This window comes from Neofelis nebulosa, chromosome 16, assembly GCF_028018385.1.
Source record: "Neofelis nebulosa isolate mNeoNeb1 chromosome 16, mNeoNeb1.pri, whole genome shotgun sequence".
In the NCBI taxonomy this organism is placed as follows: Eukaryota; Metazoa; Chordata; class Mammalia; order Carnivora; family Felidae; genus Neofelis; species Neofelis nebulosa.
The window spans coordinates 18,442,848-18,455,441 of NC_080797.1; the positions used below are offsets into that span (position 1 = coordinate 18,442,848).

At 48.8% G+C, this 12,594-nt stretch overlaps 1 protein-coding gene across 1 annotated transcript in view; it reads left to right on the forward strand.

Annotated features, from left to right (window-relative positions):
* RNF157 (ring finger protein 157) overlaps positions 1-12,594 on the forward strand; it is an 83,289-nt gene that overhangs the window by 54,283 nt on the left and 16,412 nt on the right. Inside the window, exons 4-11 of the mRNA XM_058704682.1 lie at positions 5,595-5,741; positions 6,425-6,542; positions 7,012-7,078; positions 7,378-7,421; positions 7,787-7,834; positions 9,759-9,830; positions 10,550-10,709; positions 10,875-10,987. Coding sequence (XP_058560665.1) covers positions 5,595-5,741; positions 6,425-6,542; positions 7,012-7,078; positions 7,378-7,421; positions 7,787-7,834; positions 9,759-9,830; positions 10,550-10,709; positions 10,875-10,987 — 769 coding nt within the window. The remainder of the gene's footprint in view (positions 1-5,594; positions 5,742-6,424; positions 6,543-7,011; positions 7,079-7,377; positions 7,422-7,786; positions 7,835-9,758; positions 9,831-10,549; positions 10,710-10,874; positions 10,988-12,594) is intronic.

The window sequence follows — 12,594 nt, forward strand, 5'->3', positions numbered from 1 at the left end:
TGGAATTCTCTCTCCCTCTCTCTCTTCCTCTACCCCACTCGTGCTCGCTGTCTCTTAGTTTTTTTGTTTTTTGTTTTTTGTTGTTTTTTTTAATGCTTATTTATTTTTGAGAGAGAGGAAGAGACAGAGCACAAGCGGGGTAGGGGCAGAGAGCGAGGGAAACCCAGAATCTGAAGCAGGCTCCAGGCTCTGAACTGCGAGCACAGAAGCCGACGTGGGGCTCGAACCCACGAACCGTGAGATCGTGACCTGAGCCGGTCGGACGCTTAACCGACGGAGCCACCCAGGCGCCCCTATCTCTCTCAAAATAAATAAATAAATAAAATTATTGAGGGGAAAAAGTGAATCTTGCAGCTACCTCAGCAAGCTTGTGGAAAAATGGGATATTTGCAGTTGGAATATAAAAGCATTATTTTATTGCTTATATTTACTTTTTAATTTATTCTTCATCTCATGTGTCCTTCCTCAGAGGAGCTCCTTGTGTCCTTGTCTGGTTAACCATCATCATCATTATTAAGTATCTTCAACATTTACCTTCTCTGTACAGTCTGTAAGATAGTGTAACTTTTACACTGATGCTGCCCTCCAGGTAGCATGCTAATCTGATGCCCACTGGTCCCCTGGGAAGACAGCTTTGGCTAGGGCAAATCACAGATCTCAGGTTTTTCTGAACGGACAAGGAAGATGACTCATGAGTCCATTTTATGCCCGTATAGGTCAGTCCTGTTAGCAGTAGGAAGTTTTATTTCTGATCATTGTTTTTAACACGTAACTCATATGCTGTACAATTCGCCCGTTTAAAGTGTGCAATTCAGTGGTTTTTAGTATATTCAGGGCTGTGCAGTCATCACCACCATCTAATTTTAGCACATTTTTATCACCTCCAAAAGAGACCCTGAACTCACTGGTGGTGACTCCACATTTCCCCTGAAACCCCTCTTTCAGGCCTAAGCAACCACTAATTTACTTCTGTGTTTCTCTCCTGATTTGTATACAGTATTTCATTTGTCCCTGAAGTTCTGACTGCTTCCCCAACGATTTCCCCAGCCCTGGAGTCAACTCTGGGGACCAGGCAGCCAAGGAGGTGCTTGCTCTGTGCGCGGAGCAGCCTGCAGGCGGGTGCTCACCCTCCTTGGGGCAGCTCCCGCCGCAGCAGAGTGGCTCGCGGCCCGTGAGCCCTCGGGAGCCAGCGGCTGTCGGCCACTCTCTCCGCTTTCCCTTACCCTATAAGTCCTTTCCCGTCCGTAACGTAGAGAGCTACACCACACTTTACCTTTAAAAATTTTTTTTTTTTTAACATTTATTTTATTTTTGAGACAGAGAGAGACAGAGCATGAATGGGGGAGGGTCAGAGAGAGGGAGACACAGAATCTGAAACAGGCTCCAGGCTCTGGGCTGTCAGCACAGAGCCCGACGCGGGGCTTGAACTCACGGACCGCGAGATCATGACCTGAGCCGAAGTCGGCCGCTTAACCGACTGAGCCACCCAGGCGCCCCAACCACACTTTACCTTTAATGGCTCTTGTCAGAATTCAGCAAGATAATAGGAAGAAAACACCTGCTGTTCAATAAATATTAAGGTGAAGGGTGTTTTGGGTCTGTTTTTCTGAGATTATGAGAATAGGGTAAATACTGATTCACAGATTTCCAGGTAAAAATGGAGGATTGAACATCTTTCACTTGCTGTCAAAACCCACTAATAAGAGTATTTTCAACAGCATAAATCCAGTGGCGCCTGGGTGGCTCAGTCCGTTAAGCTTCTGACTCTTGGTTTCAGCTCAAGTCATGATCTCACGGTTTGTGGGATGGAGCCCTGCATGGGCTCTGTGCTGACAGTGCAGAGCCTACTTGGGATTCCTTCTCTTTGACTCTCTCTCTGCCCCATCCCTGCTCATGCTCTCTCTTTCCCTCTCAGAATAAATAAATAAACAAACAATTTTTTCAAAAGCATAAATCCTGGGGCGCCTGGGTGGTTCAGTCGGTCAAGCGTCTGACTTCGGCTCAGGTCATGATCTTGCGGTTTGTGAGTTCGAGCCCCGCATCGGGCTCTGTGCTGACAGCTCGGAGCCTGGAGCCTGCTTCGGATTCTGTGTCTCCCTCTCCCCCTGCCCCTCCCCTGCTTGCACTCTGTCTCTCAAAAATAAACGTTAAATTTTTTTTAATAAAAAAAGCAATTTTAAAAAGCATAAATCCAGAAGAAGTGGGGGAATGGGACCAATGGTAAGAGTTAAATAATGCAGCAGGCCTGTGAAATCAGGATCCCAAGTGAGCCGAAGGAAAAGCTGAGAATCACCCAGTGGAACTGTGACCCCCCCCCACCAAAGGCTCAGGAAATGGCAGTACCAGGACCTCTGGATATCGAGGTGCAAGGCTAACATGAAGAGCATTGGTGGGAAGCCTGCTCAAGAGGCGGTCAGATCCTCTCTTTGCCACACAGCCAGAGCTGCCCTCCGCACACCCTGGCAGAAGGCTGGCAGGCGATTCTCAGTGAAAAGTTAAAACAGAGACTCTGTGGACTTGGGAGACCCAGGGGCAGCTAAAGTTGGACCCAGTACTAAAGATGGGGGTTAAGGGAATTTAGGCACACTGGATGCTGAACCCTCCAGCCTGCCCACCACCCAACACTGTCTGCCCCCAGAATGCTGGCTGCCAGGCCCTTGTCCAAAGAGAGGAACACTGTCTCTGAGGAGCAGCACCCTCCCAGATGGGAAGACCAAAGAGACTGGCCTTGGAGATTCCTCCAAAGACCCGGATTGGTCCCTGGGGAAGCCCAGGGTCCCCAAACCCCACCATGCATTCAGAGTTCCAATCGGAGATTTAATTTCTTAAAGATGAGCAGACAACCAAAGATTCCTAGATGCATAGGGAGTGCCTATAATATGAAAGACGGTGGCAAGGGGCGCCTGGGGGGCTCAGTTGGTTAAGTGTCCGACTCTCGAACTCGGCTCCGATCTTGATCTCAGGGTCCTAAGTTCAAGCCCCGAGTTAGGCTCCACATCCAGCGTAGAGCCTACTTAAAGACAAAAGAGGGGCGCCTGGGTGGCTCAGTCAGTTAGGCATCCGACTTCGGCTCAGGTCATGATCTCACGGTTGGTGGGTTCAAGCCCCGCCTCGGGCTCTGTGCTGACAGCTTGGAGCCTGGAGCCTGCCTCAGATTCTGTGTCTCTCTCTCGCTCTGCTCCTACCCCACTCAATGCTCTGTTTCTGTCTCAAAAATAAATAAACATAAAAAAAAAAAAACAAAATATACGGGCCAAACAAACCAACAGGAAAAAATATAACTAAGTGGAAATAAAAACTGCAGGAAGAGAAAAAGCTCATTTGTAGCCTCAGAGACAGTAGATGCTGTCTTATTTCATGGACGCAATGACACAGGCCATTTAGGAAATAAACAAGACTCAAAAACAGCAGAAATGAAAATGTCAATAGAATGGAGGAAGAAAAGTTGAAATTTTCTAGAAAGTGGGCCAAAAAGGTTGAGATACAGCAAATAGAAGAAGAAAGATCCAAAGCGTAGAGTGCCAGTTTACAAGGTGTCGTATCCAATAATGGTTCTAGGAAGAGAACAGAGACTATAGAAGGAAGGAAATCATCATTAACGGCATAACTAATTTAAGAAAACTTCCCAGAACCAGAGGGCGTGAGTTTCTAAATTGAACGGACCACTGGAGGGGCGCCTGGGTGGCTCAGTCGATTAGGGGTCTGACTTCAGCTCAGGTCTTGATCTCACCATTCACAGGTTCAAGCCCCGTGTCAGGCTCTGTGCTGACAGCTCAGAACCTAGAGCCGGCTTCCGATTTTGTGTTTCCCCATCTCTGCCCTTCCCCCACTCATGTTCTGTCTCTCTCTTTCTCAAAAATAAACATTTGAAAAAATTAAAAAAAAAAAAAAAAGGACTACTGGAGTGTTGAGTTCAATGGATGATAAGGCAGAGATTATATATCAGAGGGAAAAGGGCCAGCAGTTGGAATGGCTTCTTGAGGCGGTGTAGACGCCGGAGGATGATGCAGCAATGTTTTCAAATGGCTTTTTAGAAGTATTTATGACCCAGCACTCTTTATTCAACCAAATAATCTTTTCATTTTTAAGTGTATTTATTTATTTTGAGAGAGAGAGAGCGAAAGAGAGCGAAGAGAGCACACAAGCAGGGAAGGGGCAGAGAGAAGGAGAGGCAGAATCCCAAGCCGCAGGCTCCACGCCATCAGTGCAGAGCCTGATGCGGGGCTCAAATTCACAAACTGTGAGATCATGACCTGAGCCGAGATCAAGAGTCGGACGCTTAACCGACTGCCCCAGCCAGGCGCCCCTCAACCAAACTTTTAGTGTGGTGTGACTGTAGAATAAAATCTCTCAAAACGTTGATCCCTCCAACACGTCCTTTTTCAGGAGGCTAGTGGAAGAGGTGCTCTGCCACGGTGAAAGCGTGCCCCAAGGAAGAAGAAGCCAGGAGATGCAGGAAAGAGGTGGAGGGGACTTCCCGGGGTAACGGGGGGAGGGTGGCTCCGGGTGGTTGCACCCAGGCACAGAGGGCCTGGGGTCCAGGTAGGACCCCCCTCAAGAAGACAAAATGCGTGGAACACCCGGCACTTCTGGACATGGAGAGATTTAGACGGATGGCCAGCAGAGGGCTAGGGTCTGAATTAGTGAGAAAGTACCGAGGAAACCGAGTGACTGAAAGAGAAATGAGCACAAACTCTTAAGAAAAAGGGAAAGAAAAATACTCAGAGATTACTCTGTGGCTAAGCTGGGAACCACGTCCGTATAATCACAGTAAGACAGACGCGGATGTGCTGAACTAGCAGAATCGAGATAGAGCGTACTAGGGGGTGGGGGGTGGGTACCACAAATGGGGCAGCGCGAGGAAAGAGAAAGAAATCCTGGTTCCCATAGTACGAAGTCAGCGGCTAGCACCTGGAACTGAAGAGTCCGGAACGATCCACGTGGGGTGCCTGGGTGGCTCGGTTGGTTAAGTGTCCGACTTCGGCTCAAGTCACCATCTCACCGTTCATGGGTTCGAGCCCCTCGTCAGGCTCTGTGCTGACAGCTTAAAGCCTAGAGTCTGCTTTGGATTCTGTGTCTCCCTCTCTCTCTGTCCCTCCCCTGTTTGTGCTCTGTGTCTGTGTCTGTCTCGGTCTCAAAAATAAAAATAAAAACATTTAAAAAAATAAAAAGGATAATCTAAGCATGTTGTATAGAAAATAGGTAAGTGCGACAATGATCAGCTAAACGAGGTAAAGATTGTCTCTGAAGAGGGGGAAAGGAGGGGGGAGGGCCTGCTATGATAGTAACAAGACCCGTGGAAACGAAGCTATGTGATTAGTAACTTCGATTACAACAAAACTAAAGAAAAAAAAAGAAAAACAGGTCTGGCAAGTGCACAAATGTTCATTATAGCACCGCAAAACATCAGGAGTCACCTAAATGCCCAACAGCAGTGCTCACGGGGTGTTCAGCCATCACTCGAAATGAAGGTGCGGGCCTAAGTTTCCGACCCTGGAGAGAAGCTCACGATGTACGAAGTGTGAAAATTTGTAAAAGGTAAATTGAAAACTGGTTTGCGAGCTCCCAAGTGCCACGTCTTCCTGGTTTTCTAGGTGTGCCGAGGAAGTGAAGACCCTGGGAGAAGAGGCAGGCAGAGCTAAAGTCCACTACAATGTGGAGTTCACCTTTGACACTGACGCTCGGGTGGCCATCACCATCTACTATCAGGCCGCGGAAGAGTTCCAGAACGGGATTGCCAGGTAAGGACGAGAGGCCAGGTGAGCCACATCCCTCCCAGACAGGCGAGCCTTCCGCGCTCACCTGTGGGAAAAAAACCTACGGACCGGGTGAGATCTGGTTCCTGAGCTCAGACTTTCTTCTGCAGAGCCCCACCTCTTTGCCTTTTCCCTTCAATCTGGGCCAGCTTGTGCAGGGGCAGATGGTGTCACAACTTTTCATTTCATCAAGATGCTGCTAAAAATCTGTTAAGCCACCTTCGTGCGGATGTGTGGGTTGGACATATTATCTTTTTTTTTTTTTTTTAATTTTTTTTTTCAACGTTTTTAATTTATTTTTGGGACAGAGAGAGACAGAGCATGAACAGGGGAGGGGCAGAGAGAGAGGGAGACACAGAATCGGAAACAGGCTCCAGGCTCCGAGCCGTCAGCCCAGAGCCTGACGCGGGGCTCGAACTCACGGACCGCGAGATCGTGACCTGGCTGAAGTCGGACGCTTAACCGACTGCGCCACCCAGGCGCCCCGGACATATAATCTTAACAGCGTTCCCAAGCAAGAGCAAAGGACACCTTAGAAGGAAATATTTCCTTTCCTTTTCTGTACCTAGAGCCCGTTGATACTGAGACCAGGCGTGGGACGGAGGAAGCGGTCAGATCCTTCCGGGCTAGATACTGACTTTTGCTTTGTCTCCCTCTCTGATGGACAGCTACATCCCCAAGGACAACAGCCTCCAGTCGGAGACGGTGCACTACAAGCGAGGGGTCGGCCAGCAGTTCTGCCTGCCCTCCCACACCGTGGACCCCTCAGAGTGGGCGGAAGAGGAGGTGAGCTGCCTCCGGGGGGCGGTGACAGGCTGCTGGGAGAAAGCCTGGGGGCAGGTCCCTCACGTGGACCCAGATGGGCCTAGGACCTAGTCGGGACTCCGACCGGCAGTGCCCGGACCGCCCAGATGCTGGGAGGCCATGTTCTTCGGCGCTGTAACTTCTCCTTGCCCTTAAAACACACCTCATGTCGATAGCTTTTCTGTTCCAAAGTAGCGCGTTCACCCCGGGTGTTTTGAGAAAGTCACGTTCAAAGAGAAGAACCTGCCAGTTAGAGGGCTTCACAGCCATGAGAGTTTAGAAAGCAACGGTGGCCTCCAGTTAAACAGACTTAGGTGGTCGCGAAGTTGACGAACCAGAGCAGAGATGAAGTTAATGCTTCTTGACGATGTCTCCCTCTCTGATGGATTACTGGGCCATTTAAACGTGTTAAGTCTTTCCTCCCCCCCCCCCCCCTTTTCTTTCCCTTCAGCTTGGCTTTGATCTGGACCGAGAGGTTTACCCTTTAGTGGTCCACGCCGTGGTGGATGAAGGAGACGGTAATGGGCGTTCTCTGTCTTCTTTTGCTCTACGCGCTGCCGTTTTGTGGTGCACAGGCCGGGCAGTCGCTGTGGCCTCGGGAACAACACGCCCCCGCCGTGGGGATCAGGCAGCCAGTTTCCATGCCCCTTGCACTCCTTAGGCTGATGAGAACAGCCCTGGGTGAGGGGACGGGCCCCTTCTCCTGACGGCCCAGAGCGTCTGGTCTTCCGGGTTGGGGGGAGTCGGGGAAGATAGATGGGTGGCAAGGTGTGCTGTTTGGCTTTCTCCTTCACCCGCGTCCCTTTATTTTTTTCAGAGTATTTTGGCCATTGCCACGTACTGCTGGGCACTTTTGAAAAGGTGAGTAGCTTCACAGGGCCTCACTCGGTTCTGTTTAGCTGTCTTTCGTGCGGGGACGCGTGCGGCCTGTTGGCCGGCTCCCTGAGCGTGGCAGGGCAGGCCCAGCTCCCCACGGAGCGGGAGGAGCACCACACTGGGGGCCGCCCTCGGGCCTCGGTCCAGCTCTGCCGCCCGAGTGCTGCGCGACCTGCAGCTCTCGAGGCCGCAGTCTCCTCTTCCCGAGACGGAAGGGTCAGACTAGATGCTCATGAGGCCCCGCGGCGTGAGGAGTGTGCCATCACACGCAGGTGTCATTGAGAGGAGTGCCCGAGGACGCCCGGTTCCTGCCCCTGCTTCCTGGTCCTAACGGTCGTGTTTCATTCCAGCACACCGATGGGTCATTCTGTGTCAAGCCCCTCAAACAGAAACAAGTGGTAGGTATCTGAGGGCCGGGGATCGTTGGCCCCCTCCCCCCCAGACTTCTTTCTTTTCATCTCTCTCTTTTTCTTTTTTGCTAAGCATGCTTCTTTCTCTTCCACTGCCCCCCTTTTTTTTAATCCAAGAAAAGTTAAAAAAAAAAAAAAAAAAAGGAGTGCTTTTGTGTGTTAGAAACTCCTTGGGTGGCCTCAAAAGAATACTGACTTTGGTGTCTTTCTTGTTCCAGAATTGTTGGCGAGGAGGCAGCCATTATCTGAGCAAAGGTCTTGAGAAAGGAAAGAACAGGATTTGTCTCTTGACATTAGGTTTAGGGAGAACTCTTTTCATTGAAAATGCCAGGGCGAGAAACATTCCGAGCTAAAGGATAAAATGTCGGGGTCCAATTCAGAGCCAGTTAGGGCCCTTGGCTTAATTTATCCCACCAAGTGTTTTTCTAAAATTCCAAGTTTCCTGGCCATCTGCCGTCTTCCAGGATGACCAGCAAGTCACGCATATGTCTGCTCAAAGGCCTGACCCCTGCTGTGTGCCAGCACTTTTTTTTCCACTCTTGCAACGGTGAGCGGAGAGTCCTGGAGAGTGGTGCCAGTGGCACTGGCCAGCCTCCCCTGCAGATGGGTGACAGGTGTCTGAAATTCTGAGTTATTCATTAATGAGGCCAATAGTAGTCAGTAACACCTTAGTCTAAATCTGTTGATAATATCCTTTCCATTAGAATCAGTAGGTCGAAACAAGTTTTAAGAGGCACAGGAGGAAACAGATCCTGGGCCCAGAGTACTGCCTGCCACGGCCAGGCTTTGGTGAGTTGTCTCATGGGGAGGCCTCATTTCCCAGAACGCCTAGATAGGATGGAAAGGCTAGGGTAGCTCAAGGTAAATGGTCTATTTTCCTATTGCTAGCTTGGCATTAGCAACTGACTCTGTCACACCGGAGAGTGAGGTATAAAATCAGTGACAGGCTAGGTCTGAGGGGAGGGGATCAGTGGGACAGAGGTGAAGCCGAGGGAGGAGTGGGCTCATGTAAAGAAACAAGAAAAGGGCCTGCTTTGGCTCTGACGTGGCTAGGCTAGTGGGAGTGGGCATTGAACTTGGGGTTTTAAGGAACAGGGCCAAGAGGGGTCCTTGGCTCTGTGGGTGACGGTGGCTCGTGCAGGTGGAGGGGCTCCATTGGCCTCCCCTTCAAGGTCTTACTGTCTCTCTCTGCTTCAGATGTTTTCCTTTCCCCTCTTTCCCTTGCCCACTTTCTTTCTTTCTTTCTGTCTTTCTTTCTTTCTTTCTTTCTTTCTTTCTTTCTCTTTTCCATTCCTTTGGTTTTGTAATGTCTACACTTAACTTTGGTTACATAGCTGATGCTTCTATTTTGATGCACATTCTTCCATTTGCTTAGTCTATCCCTTCTTAACTGTCTGGAATAGTGAGCTGCAGTACACAGATTAGTGTTGTATTTGTGAACTTTCATGTTCCCTGTTGGGTATAATGGTGGGTGAATCAAACATCGGATTTCCTTTTCTCTGTCAAAGAGAAAACATAAGTAAATAAAAGCATCCTTGGGGTGCCTGAGTGGCTCAGTGAGTCGAGCATCCGACTTCGGCTCAGGTCATGATCTCACAGTTCGTGAGTTCCAGCCCCACGTCGGGCTCTGTGCTGACAGCTCAGAGCCTGGAGCCCGCTTCGGATTCTGTGTCTCCCTCTGTCTGCCCCTCCACTGCTTGCACTCTGTCTCTCGCATTGTCTCAAAGGTAAATAAACATTAAAAAAAAAATTTTTTTTTTAATTAAAAAAAAAAGCATCCTTACTTATCTAGGCCTTTGCTTTTTTTCATTGTGCATCAGTAGTCCTTGGTTACCAGAGAAGGTTGAGGGGCAAGTTCCTACTTATCTCTGTTGAGTCAGCCTGCCCTTGAACTTCTCTGTTTGCTCTTCAGGTAGATGGGGTCAGCTACCTCCTTCAGGAGATCTATGGAATTGAAAACAAGTACAACACCCAGGATTCTAAGGCAAGTTCCATCCGAAATTCTGAATGTACTTTTTTCCCTGGGGACGGAGTGAGAAATGCTCTGATGAAGCTGGGATCTCGGGGTTTAGCATGACCAACTCTGGAATCAGTTTGGTCCTAGGAGGGTGTTCTCTTGTTCCTTATTTCAGATGCTTATGCTTACATCACTTCCAAAATGAAAAACACAGGCAGGCTGGGATCAGTTGTTCTACAGAGTTCTGGTCACTCAGTTACCTGGCCCCTGCCCTTCCTGGTGTGGTCTCCTAGGGCCCCGCCAGATCTGTCGGAGAGGACAGATCTGAGCCCCATAGGACGAGCTTGAGGTAAATAGTTCCCAGAGGAAGTGATACTGACCAGTATGTGAACACACTTGCTGAACGGTAAAGTCAAGGCAAAGCAGGGGCGCCTGGGTGGCTCAGTCCATTGAGCATCCGGCTCTTAATTTGGGCTCAGTTCATGATCTCACAGTTCATGGGATCGAGCCCCAGCACAGAGCGTCAGGCTCTGTGCTGACAGGGCCTGCTTGGGATTCTCTGTGTCTCTGCCTTTCTTTTCCTCAAAAATAAATAAACTTTTTTTTTTTTTTTTTTTAAGTCCAAAGCAAATGTAAGGTTTTGTTCTTACCACTTGTCTCAGCTCTTCAGGCGAAGCTGCTTGTGAAGAAAATGGAGGACACGAAGGGCTTTGTGTCACCGGCTCAATTTCTGTCTCCTGGGACAGGTGGCTGATGATGAAGTGAGCGATAACAGTGCTGAGTGCGTGGTATGTCTCTCGGATGTCCGCGACACCTTGATTCTGCCCTGTCGCCACCTCTGCCTGTGTAACACGTGTGCTGACACCCTGCGCTACCAGGCCAACAACTGCCCCATCTGCCGACTGCGTAAGCCCCAGAACCGCAGGCCGGGACCCGACGGCGGGGTCTGCGAACTGACCGACACTGGGGTGGGGGTGGGGGTTGGGGGGGGGGACTGTGGTTTCTGCCCGGGCTTTCGTGTAGCCTGACTCCTGCATCAGGATGGCCCGATGGCCTGTTTCCTTCTTCCAGCCTTCCGGGCACTGCTTCAGATCCGGGCCATGAGGAAAAAACTGGGCCCCTTGTCCCCAACCGGCTTTAACCCCATCATCTCGTCTCAGACATCTGACTCGGAAGAGCATTCAGTAAGTTGGGCCGGGCACCGTGACCGTTTGTGAGGCAGGCGTTCTGCTCTCCTTGCTGGTTTTTTTTTCACCTCTCACCCTTCTTTACCTGACTTTGCAACAAGTAATTAAACCCTGGCACGCTGCAGTATTTGGTAAGCTGGCTGAGGTCACATTGTGTTAAAACCGACCGGTATTACCACGGAAAATTGGATACTGATCATTAAATCCCCCTTTTCCTCCCTGGGAACTGGGCGTCCAGTTAATATTTACGACGCCTAGAGCTGTCTGCGTGCAGCCTCCTCCCAGTGGGGTCCAGCTCTGGAACTCCCCCCAAGCAGGAACAAGGGGATGATTGTTTTGGATTTGAATACAGCTTACTGTCTTTATCCGAGTCCTCGAAGAAGGTAACTGTTTTCTTTATCCCGTTTCATGGCTTTAGCAACTGCGACCCGAGTGGATGAAATATTTCACCTCGGTTTCACAGCATAAGTGATGGCGTTAGAATGCAGCCTCGAAGCTGTGCTGTCGTAGCAGAGACCGTCTTCAGATTCATACACCAATAGAAGAGAGCCATTATTCAGTACATGGTATTAGGATAATTAGTTAGCTATTTAGGGAGGAGAAATCAGCCTAGCACTTTACTCCTTACCAGATTAACAACTAAAATTCCAGATAGAGTAACTATATTAAAGCGAACGAAACCAAACCAAATATTAAAGACTGAGAATAAATTATAGGTGATTCTTTAATGACTTGGCATGGGAGAGGACTCTCTAAGCTTAAAAGCAGAGGAACGCTACAGAAAGAAAAAAAAGAAGGGTAGATTTTACCGTATAAAAAATGTAAAAGTTCACATGTGCAAAAAATTAAAATAGGTAAACAACAAATCATTTAGAGAAAAAAATGTCTTCAGCGTTTATATCAGAGGAAAGACAGTGTCTTTGCCATGGCTCATATGATAAAACAGTAGATAAATGGACAAAGGATTTTTTTTTTTAATTTTTTTTAACATTTACTTATTATTAAGAGACAGAGAGAGACAGAGCATGAGCATGGGAGGGGCAGAGAGACGAGGAGACACAGAATCCGAAGCAGGCTCCAGGCTCTGAGCTGTCAGCACAGAGCCCAACGCGGGGCTTGAACTCATATACCGTAAGATCATGACCTGAGCCAAAGTCGGATGCTTAACCGACTGAGCCACCCAGGCGCCCAGAATATTTTTTTTTAATTCTCAGAAGAGGATGCTTAGCTGGTTAACAATCTTTTTTTTTTTTTTTTTTTTTTTTTTAAGTCAACCACATTAGAGATCCACCATATACCAATCAATTAGAATGAGGTTCCAGGGCGCCTGGGTGGCTCAATCCATTGAGCATCCAACTTAGGCTCACGTCATGATGTCATTGGTTTGTGAGTTCAAGTCCCACATTGGACTTGGCTGCTGTCAGCACAGAGCCCACTTCAGATCCTCTGTCCCTCTCTTTCTCTGCCCCTCTGTCATTCTCTCTCAAAAAAAAAAAAAAATTAAAAAAAAATAAAATGTACCATTTTTCACCTTCCAGATTCGAAAGCTTTTTTTGTTTGTTTGTTTAAGTTTTATATATTTAGTTTGAGACAAAGAGAGGGAA